At 37.7% G+C, this 18,893-nt stretch overlaps 1 protein-coding gene across 26 annotated transcripts in view; it reads left to right on the top strand.

Moving 5' to 3' along the window:
• Positions 1 to 18,893, top strand: part of LOC105470793 (discs large MAGUK scaffold protein 1) — a 281,159-nt gene that overhangs the window by 30,696 nt on the left and 231,570 nt on the right. The window contains exon 1 of one of the 26 annotated variants that reach the window (XM_011723052.3): positions 4,376 to 4,934. The exons of the other annotated variants lie outside the window; for them this stretch is intronic. Coding sequence (XP_011721354.1) covers positions 4,905 to 4,934 — 30 coding nt within the window. The 5' untranslated portion in view covers positions 4,376 to 4,904. Of the gene's footprint in view, positions 1 to 4,375; positions 4,935 to 18,893 lie in introns of those variants that run through there. 26 annotated transcript variants of the gene reach the window in all.

Here is an 18,893-nt window from a genome sequence, read left to right as displayed (position 1 = left end):
TTTAATAGAGATAGAAATGTAATAGGCAAGTTTATTTTTTTTAAAAAGCTGTAGAAATACAGTAATATGTGGTATGATGATGTGTTGGCCAGTCACAGACCATGTGAAGTAGGATCCCTTCAGGTTATAATCCAGCTGAGAGCTGTGTGTCTCCTAGTGACTTCATCACTGTCATAGCATTGTCGTCCAGCGCATGTCAGGTGTTTGTGGTGATGCTGGTGTAAAAACCTGTTCTGCCAGTGATGTAAAAGCATAACATGTATAATTAGGTACAGTACATAATACTTAATAAATATTAACAATTATGTTACTAGTTTATGTACTATACTTTTAATAGTTGTTTTATAGAGTGTACTTCTACTTATTTTAGAAAAAAGTTAACTGTAAAACGGCCTCAGGCAGGTACTTCTGGAGGTATTCCAGAAGAAGACATTTATTGCTGAAGAAAGAAAAACACGTTTCTGTAAATTTAGTATAGATCAGCCTGGGCAGCATAGGGAGACCCCATCCCTACCAAAAAAAAAAAAAAAAAAAAAGGTGTGGTTGGTGGCTCATGCCTGTAGTCCCAGCTACTTGGGAGTATGAAGTGGGAGAATTGCTTGAGCCCAGGAGGTCAAGGCTGCAGTGAGCTTTGATCAGTCCACTGCATTTCCAGCCTGGGCAACAGAGCAAGACCCTGTCTCCAAAAAAAGAAATGTTATAAAAGAAGGGGAACAACTGTCATATTATGCCAAAAAAGAGAGAAAGCTGTTAATCTAGGAGAAAACTCAGCAAAACATTACACAGTTACTGAGAAAATAAAAGTCTGTGAAAGCTAAAGTACGTCACATTGGTTAGATCTATGTGTTCCAAGAAGACACCCCCAATTAGTTTTGAATTACGTGTTTTGATTATGTGACATTTTCAGTAACTCATCATTTAAATAATCTTGATTGCTCTATATCTGTATCTGCGCTTATGACTATTTTTAGTGTTAGAACAGTGATATCTCATGTGCTCCTAAACCTCCTCCCCACTCCTGTTTTTTGGATTTCCAGAGTGATGTGTGTTTATTGCAAAATTTCCTAACTTTATGTTTTCAATTATGTGAAAGTCATATCAGAGAACAAATACTAACAGCTTCTGTTATGCTCTTAATCCCTTTTTCTTGATTAGAATCTCATTCTTTTTCATTATGGAATATCTGTAACCTCTTTCTCTGTCTTGGGCCTCTGTTTCCCTCTTTATTTTATCCTGTAAATATATTCAAAGATTCCATTAGAAGAAAAAAGTACTTCTCAGTAGGACCCTAAGTAATAATAAACATATAGGATTAGCTGAACAAATACATACAAGTGGTTAAAAGAGGTTATCTCGGGAAAATAATACAAAAGAGACTTTCAACATTATTCATCTGTCTTTATAAGTGTGTTTAAGGTGTGCCTGAATTATCTGTGTAGTTAGATAATATTTTTTTAAAGTAAATAAAGGGAAAAAGAGAACAGTTAATGTGGAGAAGGAGGGTCAGAAGCTAGGTTACAGAATATTGGGAATGAGAAGAAAAGGAAGAAGAAAAGGCAAACTACGTTTTCAAGAAGATTAGCTAAGAAGAGAAGGAATGCTATAGGGTCTTACGAAGAAGTCCATTTTTCTCCCTTTTTCCTAATGGCATCTTTGAACATATTATATTTATAAGATAAAGAAGGGAACAGAGGCCCAAGATACAAAAAGAGGTTATAGACATTGTATGAAGGGAGAATGAGATTCCAAAAGAGAAAAGGATCAAGGGCATAACAGAGGCTGTTCGCATATGTTATCGATTTTTTGGTGGCATTTGCTACTGTCTACTCTGTGCTTTGGAAAATTTTTTATCTTCTTGGCAACTGTTTGCCCTGTTGGTTTTCCTTCATTTTGTGTTTTTTTTTTTTTTTTTTTTTTTTAAAGATTTTAATCATGGAGAAACTGTAGTGAATATTATAAATATCCATGTATTTACTAGTACCTTAAGAAGATAAAATAGTGTAAGTATAGTTGAAGTATCTTGTGTTTTCCACTGTAATGATGTTCTCCTGCCTTGTTCCCCAGAATTAACCTTTGTCTTGAATTTGGTGCTTGTCACTCACGTGTACTGTTTATCGTTACAGTTTTCTTTACCTTTCTTGTGCTTGGGATTCATTGAGTTTCTTGGATCTGTGGGTTTATAGTTTTTACCTAGTTTTTAGACGTTTTTCACCAATTATTTCTACAAATATTTTTTCTCTTCCCTCACCTTTGCTTTCAGGGATTCCAATTACATGTATATTGGTTTGATTGACTTTGTCTACAGTTCACTGATATGATTAATCTTTTTTCAGTCTTTTTCGTTGGTATGTTAAATTTTAGACAATTTCCGTTACTAAGTCTTCAGGTTCATTAATCTTCTGAAGTATCTAGTCTACTGTTAAGTCTCAGTCGGTTTTTCATTTCAGACAATTTAGCCCTAGAAGCTTGATTTAGTTTCTCTTCTCTTCTCCTCTCCCTGTCCCTCTTTTTGGAGACAAGGTCTCGCTGCATCACCCAGGCTGCAGTGCAGTAATGGAGTCATGGCCCACTGCATCCTCAGCCTCCTGGGTTCAAGCAGTCCTATTGCCTCAGCCTCCCAAGTACCTGGGGCTACACATGTTTACCACCAGACTGGGTCTCAATAGTTTCATTTTTGTCTCATTAACACACTCAAGCTTTTCTCTATCTTCATAAACATAAGGGACAGAGTTAAAGTAACTTTTAAAATGTTTTTGTCTGCTGATTTCTATTATGTGTCATTTCTGGGTCAGTTTTTATTGATTGATTTTTTTTTTCCCCTCTTCTCTGGGTTGTGTTTCCTTGCTTCTTTTCGTGCTTGGCAATTTTGATGAATTTGGCAGAAGGGTCCCAAGTGCAGGAGCTTCTATCCTGGTAAAGTTGGAGTTCTCAGCCTTCCCAGCATGCCTTTGCCAACCCAAAAGCACATCCCACGTTGTTAAGAGTTTTTATAGAGCTTGATATCCAGCCCCCCAACCCCTGCCCCTCCGGAGGTTGGTGGGTGGAGCTGAAAGTCCCACCCCTCTGATCCCGTGGTCTTTCCTTATCCTGAGGCTTTCTAGGGGTCTCACTTTAAGTGACCTCATGAGCATTAGCTGTTATCCAAAGGGCTTGTCATGAATAAAAAAAGACCTTCCCATTACTAGGAATTTCTAAGAGTTTTAGGCACTCTGTGACAGAAAAAAGACTGAATATATTTCGTATTATACCACAATAGATATATAGCTGTAGCTGGCATTTATTGAGCACTGTTGCCCTGTTTATTGCCACTATTGACTTAACATGTCAGCATTATTCTAAGTGCCCTGTGTATATTATTTAATCCTCACGTAACAACCCCATTAGATAAAGTAAGGTAAGGTCCCATTGGGCCTGTCTCAAGTATATCCTGTTAGGCTTTAAATAAAAGACTGATCTGATACATACTAATAATAGTAATAACAACATTGATAATGCTTACTATTTGATAGGTTCTACCAAATGGTATGTATGTATTAACTCCTTTTCATAACCCTTACAGTGAAATGTGGTTTAGTCTGTAAGTTGTTGGTGCAGTCCCTGTGTATTGGAAATGTTAGGAGGAGGAATAGGGTATAAGAGGCAAGTAGGAACAGTTCAGTTGTTTGAACTTGAGGTCATTCATAATATCTGTAAACTATGAGGAAACTTTGTGGACAAAAATTGCAAATGATGCTATGCATTGAAAATTTTTTAGAAATTTTTTTGGATTTTAAAGTTTTTTTATAGACAGGGGTCTTGCTTTGTTGCCCAGGCTGGAGTGCAGTGGTGCAGTTACAGCCTCACTGCATCCTCAAACTCCTGGGCTCAAGCCATTGTCCAGTTTCAGCCTCCCAAGTAGCTAGGACTACAGGCACAGGCCACCACATGTAGCTAACCTTACTATGGCATTTGTGTAGGGGCGTGTGGCTGGAAGCTTATGATACTGAAGGCCAGTTGCATATCCCTCTGCCATGTCCCGTTAGCCTGTCTAGCTCCAGTCCTAATGATCTTGGAGACAGGACAGGAATTCACAAAGTTAGTTGACTTAAAAATGAAGACTTCTTGAGTTTGAAAGGATACATAGTTTTAACTATCTTTTTGTGGTGGTTTTTTTGGTGTGTGGGGGATCAGTGAAATGGATTTAGTAAGGCAATAAAGTTAAAATTTGCCTTTGTTGGTAAAATGTTATTTATTCACTTTTTTAGCAAAGAAAAAAAAGGCAGGATTTAGAGATAATATTTTAAATTACTGTGTTTTGTTTTTCCTGCTCCCCTTCTCAAAAAAACCACATGGAATATTCCATTCATTACTGCTCGAGAAAGTCATTACTTTGCAGGCTGCAGTTGCTGAAATGGTTTAGTGGAAGAAATGTTTGCCTGCATATTTTTAGTGATTTTTTTTTTTTTTGGTAGTTGTCATTTGAGTATCCAAACTGTAGCTAACAAGGAGAAGCAGATTTAAATTTATATCAGGGAAGCCTCTTTGTGGAGCATTTCATCAGATGACTTCCTGTCAACCTCGTATCTTGAAAAGAGGGATTAATGAAACAGCCTCTGAAGAAGCAGTGGACTCTTGTGGAATAAACCCTGACATCTTCCACAGTGTTTTGTGGGATAATTTCAAGTTCTTCAGATACAGATTACATAAAGAAGATTGTAGGGCACGTGACAGACTCTGGTTTCTTGTATTTTAGATAGTAGAAAAATTGCTATCTCTAAGAATGGATCCTGGAGAGATATAGTTACAGTTATAACTTTTTCATTTATGATTTTATCTCACAACTTTATTTTTATTTACATTTTTTGTTCAACTAGGCAACTTAAAATAGTTTTGCTTTATGTATAAAATATTGTAATGGTAGAGTAATGGATTGCCTGTGCATTGTCACCACAAAGGTAAGATATAATATGCTTTTCTGTATTTCATTGTTAGTGACAGATGTGAGAGACCCTTTGTTCAGTGTATTTTAAAAATAAGGTGTAACCATTGTCATACATTTGAAAATAGATATGTGAATCCCTGTGATGCTTAGTTTATATCCTTTAGAAAAGGCAATCTTTTGAAATGTGTTTTAGATAGCTAAAATGTGTTACACAGATATTTTTTTCCCTGAGATTTTCAGGAAGCCTTTCTCCCAACAGCAAAGGTCTGTAAAGCCTTGATTATATTTAAATCTTCTAAATATATTCTCAGAGTTATTCTCCTCCTCTTTATTTTGTGTCCCAACATGCCATGCTAGTTGAAAGTATAACTCATCTTGAGAACATTTTCTGGACTCTTCCATCTATTATAATTATAGTTAATTTTTTGTATTTTTAAGAAGAGGAAAATAGTCAGGTGCTGATTGTGTTGTTGCCTTTAGAAAGATGTTGATTTGGATTTAGAATGATTAGACTTGTACAAGCACTCTTTCAGAGTACTTGTTTTGAAGTCTGTTTTGCTCATTGTCTTCAAAGTGCAGCATGCTTCACTTAATCTCTAAGTTTGGCTTCTTTTATTTTTGACCAGTTTGCAGACATTGTGTGATGGTGTTATTATACATTCAGTGTGCTTACATTTAAAATTTATCCATTGGTTTTTAAAATATGGAATAATTTACCTTTTTTATTTCTATGCACTTAACAATGTCTCATAGTGATTGCTAGACAAACTTGTTGAGATTTTAAAATTATGTTCAGTAATAAAAGAGTAGGTAAATTTGTAAATTCTAAAAATAGGCTGTTACTCTTCCTGTATAGTGAATTATTTTTCATAAGAGGAAAAGCAGGAAAATTGATGGAAATTAGTTTTCTTTTCTTGTTGCTCACAGAGTTCTAGTTCGAACAGTAGTTTCTGATCGGATACAGACATGCCCATTGTCTGTTTCCATCCTGTTTATAAGGAGATGTCTTCTCTGTGCCTCTAGGTAATTGTCATGTTGAAATATTCTTACTGAATGTTTAAAGGGCACAGAAGCCTGGAAAACAGGGTTGTTGCTGCTTTTTCCCTCTCTAGATTTTTTTCGTGGTTATCTGTGTTGGTTCTCCCCTGTGATTTACCTTTCATCATTTCATTCACTTTGGTTTTATTTCCAATATTATGGCAAGGTTATTTGAAATGATCTGTCTCCTCTCTCTGCTCCATCTTCCTTGATAGACTTAGACTTTTTTTGCATTGATCCTTTTTTAGCAAAAGAGGGTCTATTTTGCTTAAAAAAATTAGATGTAATCATTATCCTAAAGTATTTATAAATTTTTATTATGTAACTGTTAAAGCAAAAATAGAGAAGGATGTAGGTTGGAAATTAGAAGCCTAAAACATTGTTTGTAGTTGCTTTTGAAAAAGCTAAATTAAAATAATTTATTCTGTTATTAGAAATAAACCCTTTGAACATATTTAACCAATGGTTCTAGCAGGAAGAGCAGAATTCTTGATTTTCTTTTCAACTAAAGGCTGCAGTGTGTACCCCATCCCTTGTTCTTCTCTCCCTTTTCTGGTCTTACAGAGCTTTGTGGTTTTATATGTGTTTTAAAAGTCTGACAGTGTAGTTGATGTAATTTTATCATGTTAATACTAAAACACCTTTCCAAGTGAAATTTTTTTCATCATCCGCCTCCCCTCTCTCCCACTTGTGTAGGCACGGTGAACTAGGTAGGCACGCTGCATCATTGCTACCATGGATACCCTTAAGTACAGGCATGTGGGTTGAGCTAAAGCAATGATGATTAGTTTTTTGGTTGTCCCCCCCCCCCCCCCGTAACTATATGTTCTTCACAATGAAGACTCTTATTTTAAAACGTTTGCAAATGACAAGGTTGTGAGATGTGATGACTAAATCATCACTGCTACTGAGCTGCCAAGTCTTGGTCTCCATTTACTAATTTAAGACTGTCATAAATAGCTCTACATTCCTTTTCTGATTAATATGTTTTAAACCCAAGTGTAATGTTTGTTTTGTTTTGCCTTTTAGTGAAAATGAAAATGTACTTCTCTTTGAATTTAAAAAAAAAAAAAAACTTCTGGATTTAGATATTTTGTAGGACAAAAAGATGCTAGTGAGCATTTCTACCATGGCAGCATTTCTGATTATTGTTCGTACACTTATATACATTGTTATGTACTTTAATCAGCTTGGATACAGTATTTTGTGCTTTTCCACGTAGTGTCTAAGAGATATTTATTTTTGTGTTTGTAAGTTCTTGGTTCTTAGCTAGCTGCTTTGCAAACATGTCCGTTGAGGTGGAGTTAATATTGTTAGAGGCCAGGCAGAGAAGTGTCATTTTCGTCAGGCTTGTAATCACTGTAGGAAAATTAACTCAGAGCATAAAAGGCCCAACAAGAGTGATTTAGGATTATTGTTATATATGGTATATTTTCTTATGTTAGCAATAAAGCACTCTGCTTAAACTGCAGCTGAGGGCATTCGTGTTCTTTAGCATGGAGGATTCCCAGCTGTCAAGTAACTTCTGAGAGTTGCATAACTTTAGTACCAGAATTTCTGGTAGTAGGATCATATCTTTCTCCATCTTTTGTTATACTGCTTGCTGATCAGCTAAACAGAAAAGGGATGTTCTCTATCTCTCTTCATTTTAGGGTTGTTTAGCAGTTTAGGTAGCAGGAGAAAAACCTGAAAAGAAAAAAATGTTTCGTGTATGTCCTTAATTAAGAAAAGAGAAAATAAACATTCATATTTCAGGAGATTCTCTTACACTCAGTGCCAGTTGTTACATTTTTTTATTATTGAACTTATTTTCCAAAACCGTGGAGTCCATGTTAAGTGCCATTAGGGCAGTGTTTGAGGTATGTACAGTCTTGAGCATCTCTCCCAATTAAGGAATTGGCAATCCATATATTTTAGAAGCTGCAGACCAGGTTTTCATTATTTTTGTTAACAAACTTTTTTTTAGGTCTTGTGAGGTGTTTCCTTCGCTTTGAGTTTGAGATCTTTCCCACCCCAGACAGGGTCTTGCTCTGTCACCCAGGCTGGAGTGCAGTGGCGTGATCTTGGCTCACTGCAGCGTCCGCTTCCTGGGCTCAAGTAATCCTCCCACTTCAGCCTCCGAGATGCTTTGAGATCTTTAGGCAGAATAGTTTCCTCTCTTTGGAAGCTTTTTAGGCCAAATCTTACCCTTCAGATTCCAGTTTGTAGACTGCTTCCTCAGGGAAACCCTGTGATCCCCGTTACGTTAGGTTCCTCTGCTTCTGTGAGTGTGCCCGTTCTCCTTCCTTCGTGCCGCATAGCGTGCCGCTTATTTGTGCGATCCTTCAGGAATGTATGTGTCTCTCATTGGCCCGTAAGTGTTAGAAAAAAGTAAAGCTTTTGTTCTCCATGATATCCCTGGTGACGACCACGTGCCTGATACATAGTAGATACTTAGTCAGTTCACTAATTGTTAAAAGAATGAAGCTTTGGAGCAGATGGTAGAAATTTATGGATTAAAAAGTATTTTAGTTTTTAATGCATTTAAAGTCCCATTTTGAATATAGTTATAGATTGACATCCTGGAATATCATCATTAACATTTATCTATTATTCTGTATTTATAATGCATTCAAACGGATCGAGAAAGTGGCTTATCCTCTTACTGTTTTTCCATGTATTTCCTAGTTTATGGTGGAAAGGTAGTATGTCATCATGTCTTGACACATAAACATTTGACTGATATTTGACCGATATTTAACTTAAATATTTGGTTGATTTGTTGACTTTGTTGTGTATTTGTTTCTGGCTTATATGGGAGACTGAATCCTTTTTCATTTTATCGGGTGTGCTTCTGTCTGTAGACTCAACTTTAGCACTGTCCAGTAGAACTTCATACAGTGATGGAAATGTTGTCTATCTTTGCTGTCCTGTCCACTGGCACTTGAAACGGAGTGGCTAGTTCGACAGAGAAGCTGAATTTTAACTTTAATTAATTTAAATAGACTTAAGTTATTAGTCTATAACAGCCATTCCCACACACCAGCCAACTCTTCACTTATATTTTAAACAATTTTTGAGTAGATAATAAACTCACATAATTTAAAAATCAAAACTATCATATGAAAGTTTATGTCGATATGCCTCACTTCTATATCTTCCCCCCAACTCCTATAGGAAACTATTCTTTGTTAGTTTCTATTTATTTTTCTAGTCTTTATACAAATACAAGTATATAAGAATGCTTTTATTTCTGTCTTTCCTTACACAATAAGTAATGTGTTTTATATAATATTTTGCCTCTTGGTGGCTTTACTTGCAGTATCCTGAAGGTCTCTCCATTTTAATACGTAGAGCTTTTCCTCATCCATTTTTACAGAAATATATTTGATCATATGGATGTACCATAGTTTATTAGCCATTTTAAATAAATGACCTGGCTGGGCACAGTGGCTCACATTTGTAATCCTAGCACTTTGGGAGGCTGAGGTTAGGAGTTTGAGACTAGCCTGGCCAACATGATGAAACCTTGTCTCCACTAAAAATAGAAAAACTAGCCGGGCGTGGTGGCGCATGCCTGTAATCCCAGCTACTCAGGAGGCTGAGGCACAAGAGTCACTTGAACCCAGGAGGCAGAAGTTGCAGCCAGCCAAGATCACGCCACTGCGCTCCAGCCTGGGTGACATAGTGAGACTCCGTCTCCAAATAAATAAATAAATGACTGACCTGTAACAACCAGTTCTATTGGAAAAAGATGAAAGTTGGATCCATACCTAATACTGTATATCAGGAAAAAAAAAAAGCTCAAAATGTTCGAAAGATATATGCTATGGTGTGAATGATGGTGTCCCCTCCAGAATTCATGTTGAAACTTAATCCCCAGTGCGACAGTGTTGAGATGTTGTGGCCGTTGAGAGATGATTAAGTCACAAGTAGGATTAGTGCCCTTATGAAAAGGGCTTGAGGCAGAAGGGAGGGCTCTTTCACCCTTTGCTGTGTGAGGAAATAAGTGTTCTTCTCTGGAGAGCGCAGCAGCAAAGTGCCATTTTGGAAGCAGAAGCAGCCCTTGCCAGACGCTGGTCTTGCCAGTGTCTTGGTCTTGGTCTTCGCTGCCTCCAGAAACCTGAGAAATAAATTGTTATTGTTTATGAATTACCTAGTCTGTGGTATTTTGTTATAGTAGCGCAAATAGACTAAGACAATATAAATGTATTTTTGCTGGACAGTAAATTTCTTTCTCATCTTTTACACTTATAAGCTACTTCAGTAAACAACTTTGTATGTATGCCATTTTATATTTTTGCAGGCATTTCGGTATGGTATGGGATTACTGGTTCACAGAGTATATGCAGATGTAATTTTGTTACCTGTTGTCAGATTCCCCTCCATAGGAGTTGTGCCATTTGGTATTTCCACCGGCCGTGTTTGAGAATCTTTCCCTGCAACTTTATCGACAGAATGTGTTTTCAAATTTTATGTTTTTGCCAATTTGCTTAATGAGAAATGGCATATAAGTATAGTTTTAATTTTCATTTCTTCTACATATTTAAACATGGTTTATTACATATTTTTTTCTATTGGGATGTTGGTCTTTTTCATCTCAGTTTCTGGGAGCTCAGTATCTGTCAGGGAGATTAGCTTTTGTCTCTGATGTCAGTTGCAGTTTTTTTAATCCCACACTTTGTCATTTTTTTATTTATGGTGTTATCAGTGCTTTCTTCTCTTCTCTTCCCCTCCTCCTTCTCTCCCCTCTCATCTTCTTCTCCCCTCTTTTTTCTTTCCCCTCTTGGCTAGCTTCTGCATTTGGGTCATAGTAAGACCTTACACATTCCAGAATTAAAAAGAAGTCACCCAGGTTTTCTTTTGGTTACTTTATGTAGGATTTCACTTTTAAATCTCTGGACCATTTTCGGTTTATCCTGATGCATAGTGTTAGTTGTGTAACCAGTGTAATATTTTTCCAGATAGGTACCCATTGTTCCAATGTCTTTTTTTTTTTTCTTTTTTGAGACGGAGTTCCACTCTGTCGCCCAGGCTGGAGTGCAGTGGTGCCATCTCAGCTCACTGCAAGCTCCACCTCCCGGGTTCACGCCATTCTCCTGCCTCAGCCTCCTGAGTAGCTGGGATTACAGGTGCCCGCCACCACGCCCGGCTAATTTTTTGTACTTTTAGTAGAGATGGGGTTTCACCATGTTAGCCAGGATGGTCTCGATCTCCTGACCCTGTGATCCACCCACCTCAGCCTCCCAAAGTGCTGGGATTACAGGCGTGAGCCACGATGTCCGGCCCCAATGTCATTTTATTAAGAAGTCTGTATTTATTTTCCTCCTCTGAATTGAGATGCTACCTTTTGACAAATAATAAGTTCTCATGTGTATTTGGGTATGTTTCTGGATATTTGATTCTGTGTTTCACTAGTCTGTCTGTTCATGAACCAGATTGACAGTTCTTTACTTACTGAAGCTTTATATAGTATACTTTAACATCTAATAGAGTTATCCTCTATCATTGCTTCTCTGTCTTAGAGCTTTTCTTAAAAAAAAAAAAAAAAAAAAAAAAAAAAGATTCTTGTTTATTTTTCTGTATACACTTTAGAATCAATTTATCTAGTCCAAGAAAAAAGCATTTGGGCTTTAGGGACACCCTCTAAATTTAAAGTAGTACACAATGAGGAATGTTTCCACCCAGTAGAGCGAGGCAGGAGAGCTGGATAAGTTTATCTCATACACCTTCCCTGCTGCTAGTGTGACTCACCACTGGAGACTAGGCAGTAGTCTTCTCGATTCCCTATCCTGGGAGGCAGAGTTTTAAATTATTTCCTGTGGTCCTTACCAGTGGGTTTTTGTTAATAGGAGAAGGTAAGAGAGAGGAATCAAAGACTTATTTTAACAGATTTCGTTAGTTTTCCTAGCCCTTTGCTCCATGACTAACCGTTGTCTGAGTCAGACCTACCTTTTGACTAAATCAGATGGGTTTATTTCTGATGCCAACTCTGGTTGATGTTGGATGCCCAGAGATCTGTGTTGAGAATTCCGATAGCAGGTTACAGGAAAGGGTGTGCTGTGATTCATTAGTAGTCTTTGCCATGGCTGAGATTGGAGATAGGCGGGAGACTTGGCAGAAGATGGGATCATTTGTATTTAATATATTTTGAAAATCCTTAGCATATCATTGAATGTTTTCCTATAGCTTTTATAATGACTTCTTGATTTGAATATTTAATCAGTTAACATTTGGATTATTTATATTTTTTTCCTCTTAAAATGATATGCTGGATGCTTAATCTCTAGGTATAACCATGATTCTTTAGGTGAGGAATCTCTAATATTAAAGATGTAAAAATTTCTAATATTTTGATAAATACTGTGAAAATTTCCACAAGTTAATCACCTTCAGACTATTTTTCCAGTTAAAATATCTTACTTTATATAAAATATATATATTTTTTATATATATATTTTTTAGACGGAGTCTTGCTCTGTCACCCAGGCTGGAGTGCAGTGGCGCGATCTCGGCTCACTGCAAGCTCCGCCTTCTGGGTTCATGCCATTCTCCTGCCTCAGCCTCCCGAGTAGCTGGGACTATAGGTGCCCACCACTGCGTCTGGCTAATTTTTTGTATTTTTAGTAGAGACAGGGTTTCACCATGTTAGCCAGGATGGTCTGGATCTCCCGATCTCGTGATTCGCCCGCCTCGGCCTCCCAAAGTGCTGGAATTACAGGCGTGAGCCCCTGTGCCCAGCCTAAATATATTTTAATTAAATTGTCTCTCTATTTCTGTTTAGAAAGGGCTTATTATAGCTCCTAGTCTTATCCACAGTGATTGGGTTTCTTTGAAATTTCCATAGTATATTGTTTTATTATTATTTTTGTCTTGTGACTGAATCTTGCTCTGTCGCCCAGGCTGGAGTGCAATGGTGTGATCTCAGCTTAGTGCAACCTCCGCCTCCCGGGTTCAAGCGATTCTCCTGCCTCAGCCTCCTGAGTAGCTGGTATTACAGGCATCCGCCACCATGCCCGGCTCATTTTTGTATTATTGGTAGAGACTGGGTTTCACTCTGTTGGCCAGGCTGGTCTTGAACTCCTGACCTCAGGTGATCTGCCCACCTTGGCCTGCCACAGTGTTGGGAATACAGGTGTGAGCCACTGCGCCTGGCCTGTTGTTTGAATTCTAACTATTGTACCTTTTTCTTAATTTTTATTATCCTGTCAATATTCATCTGGTGTTTTCCTCACTGGGGACCTGCTGAGTTGAAATATTAGGGGTTGCTTTCAAGTGCTACCCTGTTTTTTGCTCACCCTTGTGCAGTCAGACAGAGGATAACTGAGGCTTTCATTTTTCCATAGTTTGTCACTCACTTTTAAAATTCCCCGTATTGTGATTTCTGTGGCATTCACTCAACTGAAGTTGTTCCACTTAGAATGAGCAGAATAAAGAATAATAGGCAAAAGCTCAGGCTCTGGAGATTGTCGAGGTTCTCGTCCCAATACTTGCTTGGGACTAGTTGCTTCTTATTTCAAAACTAATAATAAAAGTAGATTATAGAGCTGTGCTAATTCCTGGTCTTCTGAGACAGTTCCCTGAAACTTTGGTTGATGAAAGTTTATGACTAATAGCTATGCTACTTATTTTGGTGATTAGACAGATTGCTTAATATTCCTTCTAGGCTTCAGTTTCTTCATCTGTAACATGGGGGAAAATAATGGTATCTATATAAGCGTTGTTAAAGATTACTTGAGCTAATAATGCCTGTCAAGTATGTGAAACGATGACCAACACATAGTAAGGCTTCACTAATTGTTAGCAGATCTTTTTAATAATTTTTATTAAATAGTAAAATACAGCTTCCTGGCTGTACGGAACAGTCTTTTCTGAATGTCTTACTCTTTTCTCTCTTTTAGAGTTCTTCTTCTTTGCCTCTTATGACTAGTGTTATAGTTTTCTTTATTAGAGGTGTGGGTGGTTTTACGTTCAAGTGTTTCATTAAGGCAAGCTGGAGATAGGAATAAAAGGATTATGAAAGAGGTGGAGCTTGAAAGATGCTTTTACCCACACCTGTTTCTGCTTTATCAACCTCTTTTTGCTGCCTTTATTTTAGATTTTAGAGTGATGCTTTGCCTTGTCTTCTGAAACAGTTCCCTGAATCTGTAGTTGCTGAAAGTTCATGATTCTTTTGGTGATTCTTTATATGGGTAAAGAAAATATATGCCCATATGTGGGGGTGTTTGTCATTCCAGCTGGTGCCCAGCAAATAATTGTTTTAACTCTATAACTGATAGAATTTTAGGGATTAAGTCACCAGAGAGCTGTTGAATTGTTTTGGTTTATCAGTTTGGGAATTATGAATACAAAATTTGACTCTTTTGGGTAAAACAGCTATCTTTTATTTAAATATCCATATTTATATTAGGGCAATTTTACTTGTAGGTTGTATTAAAATTGTATGTTAGAAGCTTTGAAAGGAGTATTAAGTATTTTAAAAGAAAGTCTCAGTGCAGATATTTCAGGTTTTTTAGATTTTTTTAAGACTTCAAATTTTTTAAGTTTAATTTTAATAGTGAATAGAAATGCTGCCCTCTACTGTTGGCTGATTGTTTGGCTGCCATGTAAAAATGTTCAGTAACCTGTAATAGAATTTTTTAGTGTATATCATATTAACTACGTTGCAGTATAATTGTGTAAACAGTTTTCCTTATAATTGAGTTATTAAGTTATAATCAAGTGTTTCCTAATAGTGCTAACTACTATTAAATATATTCATCGCCATTTTGGCTTTTAGAAAAACTTGAGTCCTGGAGAAACTTTCATTTAGTCTTAGCTCCTCATTTTAGATGGTGAGGTTTTAGTACTTCCTAGATTGATCCCTTGTGGTTATGTGACTCAAAGTTTGTCTTGATAACTTATAACCAAACTGTAGGTAAAGATACATTTTTCTAAAATAATTATTTTTAGTTTATGCTATGTAAAATGTCTGAAATTTTGAAACTTCTGTTTTACATGCAAAAAAAATTGGAATTTCAATCACTTAAAAGTCTTTGCATGTTTATTAAAATGAGGCACTGCTTTTTTTTTTTTTTTGGAGATGGAGTTTTGCTCTTGTTGCCCAGGCTGGAGTACAATGGCACGATCTCAGCTCACTGCAACCTCCATCTCCCAGGTTCAAGCGAATCTCCTGCCTCAGCCTCCCTAGTAGCTGGGATTACAGGCATGTGCCACCCTGCCTGGCTAATTTTGTATTTTTAGTAGAGACAGGGTTTCTCCATGTTGGTCAGGCTGGTCTCAAACTCCCGACCTCAGGTGAGCCGCCCGCCTCGGCCTCCCAAAGTGCTGGGATTACAGACATGAACCACTATGCCCGGTGAGGCACTGCTTTAAACAGTGGTACTGTTGAGCAAATTTTAACCTCTGATTCATGTTTTTCGCTGTGAGTGGAGGGATTAGAAGAGATGATTTTAAAGATTCCTTTTAGCTTTGCTTTGCTGAGTGCCTACTCTATATGAAGTACTGTAGAAGATGAACACGGAAAACAAAGACTGTTGTAGTTCTTTAGATCAGGGGTTGTCAAACCATGGCCAGTGGGGCCAGATTGGGCCACACTCACTCATTTACTTACCTTGTATGGCTGCTTTAGTGCTACAGTGGCAGAATCGGGGAGTTGCAGCAGTGACCGTGTGGCCTGCAAAGCTGAAAATACTTACTCTTTAGCCTTTTACAGACAATGTTTGGATCTACCCTAAATGAACTTCTGATCTAGTGCAGAGGATATATCTAAAAAGAATCATTTTCAACAGTGTTTATAGGACACATAAACAGAATGCCAAATAAAGCTAGCATGTAACTAAAGAAAATATGCTTTCTTTATTAGCACCATTCTTCCTGTTCAGTAGTATCTTTACATCTAATAATTCCCAAAGATTCTTGTTTACTGGCCATTTGCAGATATTGTACCTCACAACTGGTTTTTTTTTTTTTTTTTTTTTTTTTTGAGACGGAGTCTCGCTCTGTTGCCCAGGCTGGAGTGCAGTGGCGCGATCTCGGCTCACTGCAAGCTCCGCCTCCCGGGTTCCCGCCATTCTCCTGCCTCAGCCTCCTGAGTAGCTGGGACTACAGGCGCCCGCCACCGCGCCCGGCTAATTTTTTGTATTTTTAGTAGAGACGGGGTTTCACTGTGGTCTCGATCTCCTGACCTTGTGATCCGCCCGCCTCGGCCTCCCAAAGTGCTGGGATTACAGGCTTGAGCCACTGCGCCTGGCCACAACTGGTTATTTTCATCATCATCATTTTTTCTGTGTGAAGTGCACAAATCTAAGTATGTAGCTTGATGCCTTTTTATAACTGTAATCACTGTCCATATAAAGACACAAAACATTTCCAGGACTCCAGAAAGACTCCCATTAGCTCTTTCCAAGACAGTCCACCCTCCGCAGAGATAATCTTTTTTTTTTTTTTAAACTCACATCACTGTAGATTAGGTTTGAACTTCATATAAATGTGATCATTCAGTGTATATGATTAACTGTGGCTTCTTTTACTCAGCATCTGTGTTACTGTGCCTGCTGGTAGCTTGTTCCTTTTTATTGCTGTGTAATACTCCATTGTGGGAATTTGAATTATTTCTACTTTTTGGTTGTTATGAAGAAAGCTGCGTAAAACATTTTGTACAAATCCTTTTGTGTACATATCCACTAATTTCTCTCAAATATATACCTGGGAGGTAGGATTTTTAATTCGTATTGTAGAGCCCTTACCAGAAAGTTTTTGTTTAATAGGACAAAGTGGGAGGCAGGAATCAATGACACACTTTCAGTTTATAAGTTCACCTAGTCCTCTGCTTCATTACAAAATGGTGACTTTACATTTCTTCCTAAGCACTGTGATTAAGGCAACCTACGTTTTGACTAAATCAAACAGGTTTTGTTTCCTATGCCACCTCTTATTGATGTTGGTGTCCTGAGTTCTTTGCTAAGAATTCTGATAAGTTGAAAGTGCTGTGATCGTCTAGTAGTCTCTGCCATGGTTGAGGGATTAGAGATGTGTGGGGGAGGCATGTGACCGAAGAATGGGATCATTTTTATTTAATATATTTTAAAAATTCTTACATATGGAATATAGTGCATTTAAAATTACCTAATTGCTTGAAAAGGTCCTAGACTTTTTTTTTTTTTTTTTTTTGTCCTGAGACGGAGTCTTGCTCTTGTCACCCAGGCTGGTATGCAGTGGTGTGATCTTGGCTCACCGCAACCTCTACCTCCTGGGTTCAAGTGATTCTCCTGCCTCAGCCTCCCGAGTTGCTGGGACTACAAGCATGTGCCACCACGACCGGCTAATTTTTTTTATTTTTTTATTTTTAGTAGAGGTGGGGTTTCACCACATTGGCCAGGCTGTCTCGAACTCCTAACCTCAGGAGGTGATCCACTAACCTCTCAAAATGCTGGGATTACAGGCGTGAGCCACTGCACTCAGCCTTTGAATAGGGCTTAGATTTCTTAATTTCATTCATTGTATTTTTAGCTTTTAGAATGTCCGTTTGCTCTTTTTAGAGTTTCTGTTTCTCTTAAATTTTATATTGCATCTAATTTGTACGTCTTTTCCTATATATTTAAAAATTGCCATTTTAAAGTTCTTTTCTGCTCTAATGGTTCTAACATCTGTGGTTCTGCTGTGTGGGTTTCCTTTTGATTGTTTTCCTCTTATTCATGTTATCCTGCTTCTTTACGTGTCTTACATTTTTTATTGTGCTCTAAATAACATATAAAAAAACCATTGAAAGCGAACCAGTGTTCTTTCCTTTTCAGGAAGCTGCAGTGAGGCTAATAAATTAGTAGTAGAATTTGTTCCGGGTGAGGTTGCTGCTTTAGTTCCTTTCACCTCGCTTCTGTTTTCAGATATCATAAGGGTCAGAGATCAGTTTTGTGTCTTTCTTAGGTTCTTTACACTAGCAGGACTTTAGGATCTATGAACTCTGAGACTGCAGACATGTTTCATTGCTTTTATAGCCCTGTTCTCAGCCTGCTGCACTGCGGTACCCTCAGTAAATGCCCCACGAAGGCAATCTAATGTGTGGGGGACAAATAACTCTCCATTTTAGGATCCTCCAGATTCTAACTTGTCATGCCAGCCCACGTCGTTAACGGCTCCACTCCCTATACCATCAAAGTTACTCAATCTGTGTCAGGTCCATTCCTTTGCCCACCAGAGTCTAGGCTTGTCAGATACACTATTTAGGTAAGTGTTTGCCTTCTTATAAAAGGCTTCTTTCTTTCTTTTGGGTTTAGATTCTTCGTGTGCAGAAATTTCCATTTCTTTTTTTTTTTTAATTAAACCTTTTATTTTGGGTTAATTGTAGATCCACGTATGTTTGTAAAAACATAATAATGCAGAAATCACATGTGCCTTTAACCCGGTTTCCTCTACTGGTAATTCCAGCACAGTACCACTAACCAGGATACTGATGTTAATAGAGTCAAACTACAGAACATTTCCGTCACCACGAAGATCACTCCTGAGGCTTTCTTCCTGCCACACCCGCTTTCCTCTCACCCCATCCCCTTCTTAAGCAACCGCTAATCTGTTCTCTATTTCCGTTATTTTGTCATTTCAGCAATTTTATGTGAATGGAATAATAAATATATAAACTTTCAGGATTGGCTTTTTTCACTGAGCATAATTTTCCAGAGATTGCCAGGGAGTGGAATTGATGGGCTTAACATTGTGATAGTCGCATGTTTGTCCATTTTCTTAAACTGAGAAATCACTTTCCAGAGTCGCTGTACAATTTTACATTTCCAACAGCAGTGCGTGAGTGATCAAGTTTCTCCACATCCTTGCCAGCATTTGGTGTTGCCTCATTTTATTTTAGTCATTGTCATCAATGGGTAGCCACATTTCCCTGATGACAAATGATGTTGGACATCTTTTCATGTGCTTATTTGCCATCTGTGTATCTTTTTTGGTG

This window comes from Macaca nemestrina, chromosome 2 (assembly GCF_043159975.1).
Source record: "Macaca nemestrina isolate mMacNem1 chromosome 2, mMacNem.hap1, whole genome shotgun sequence".
Lineage (NCBI taxonomy): Eukaryota > Metazoa > Chordata > Mammalia > Primates > Cercopithecidae > Macaca > Macaca nemestrina.
This window is presented reverse-complemented; position numbering and strand designations above follow the sequence as displayed.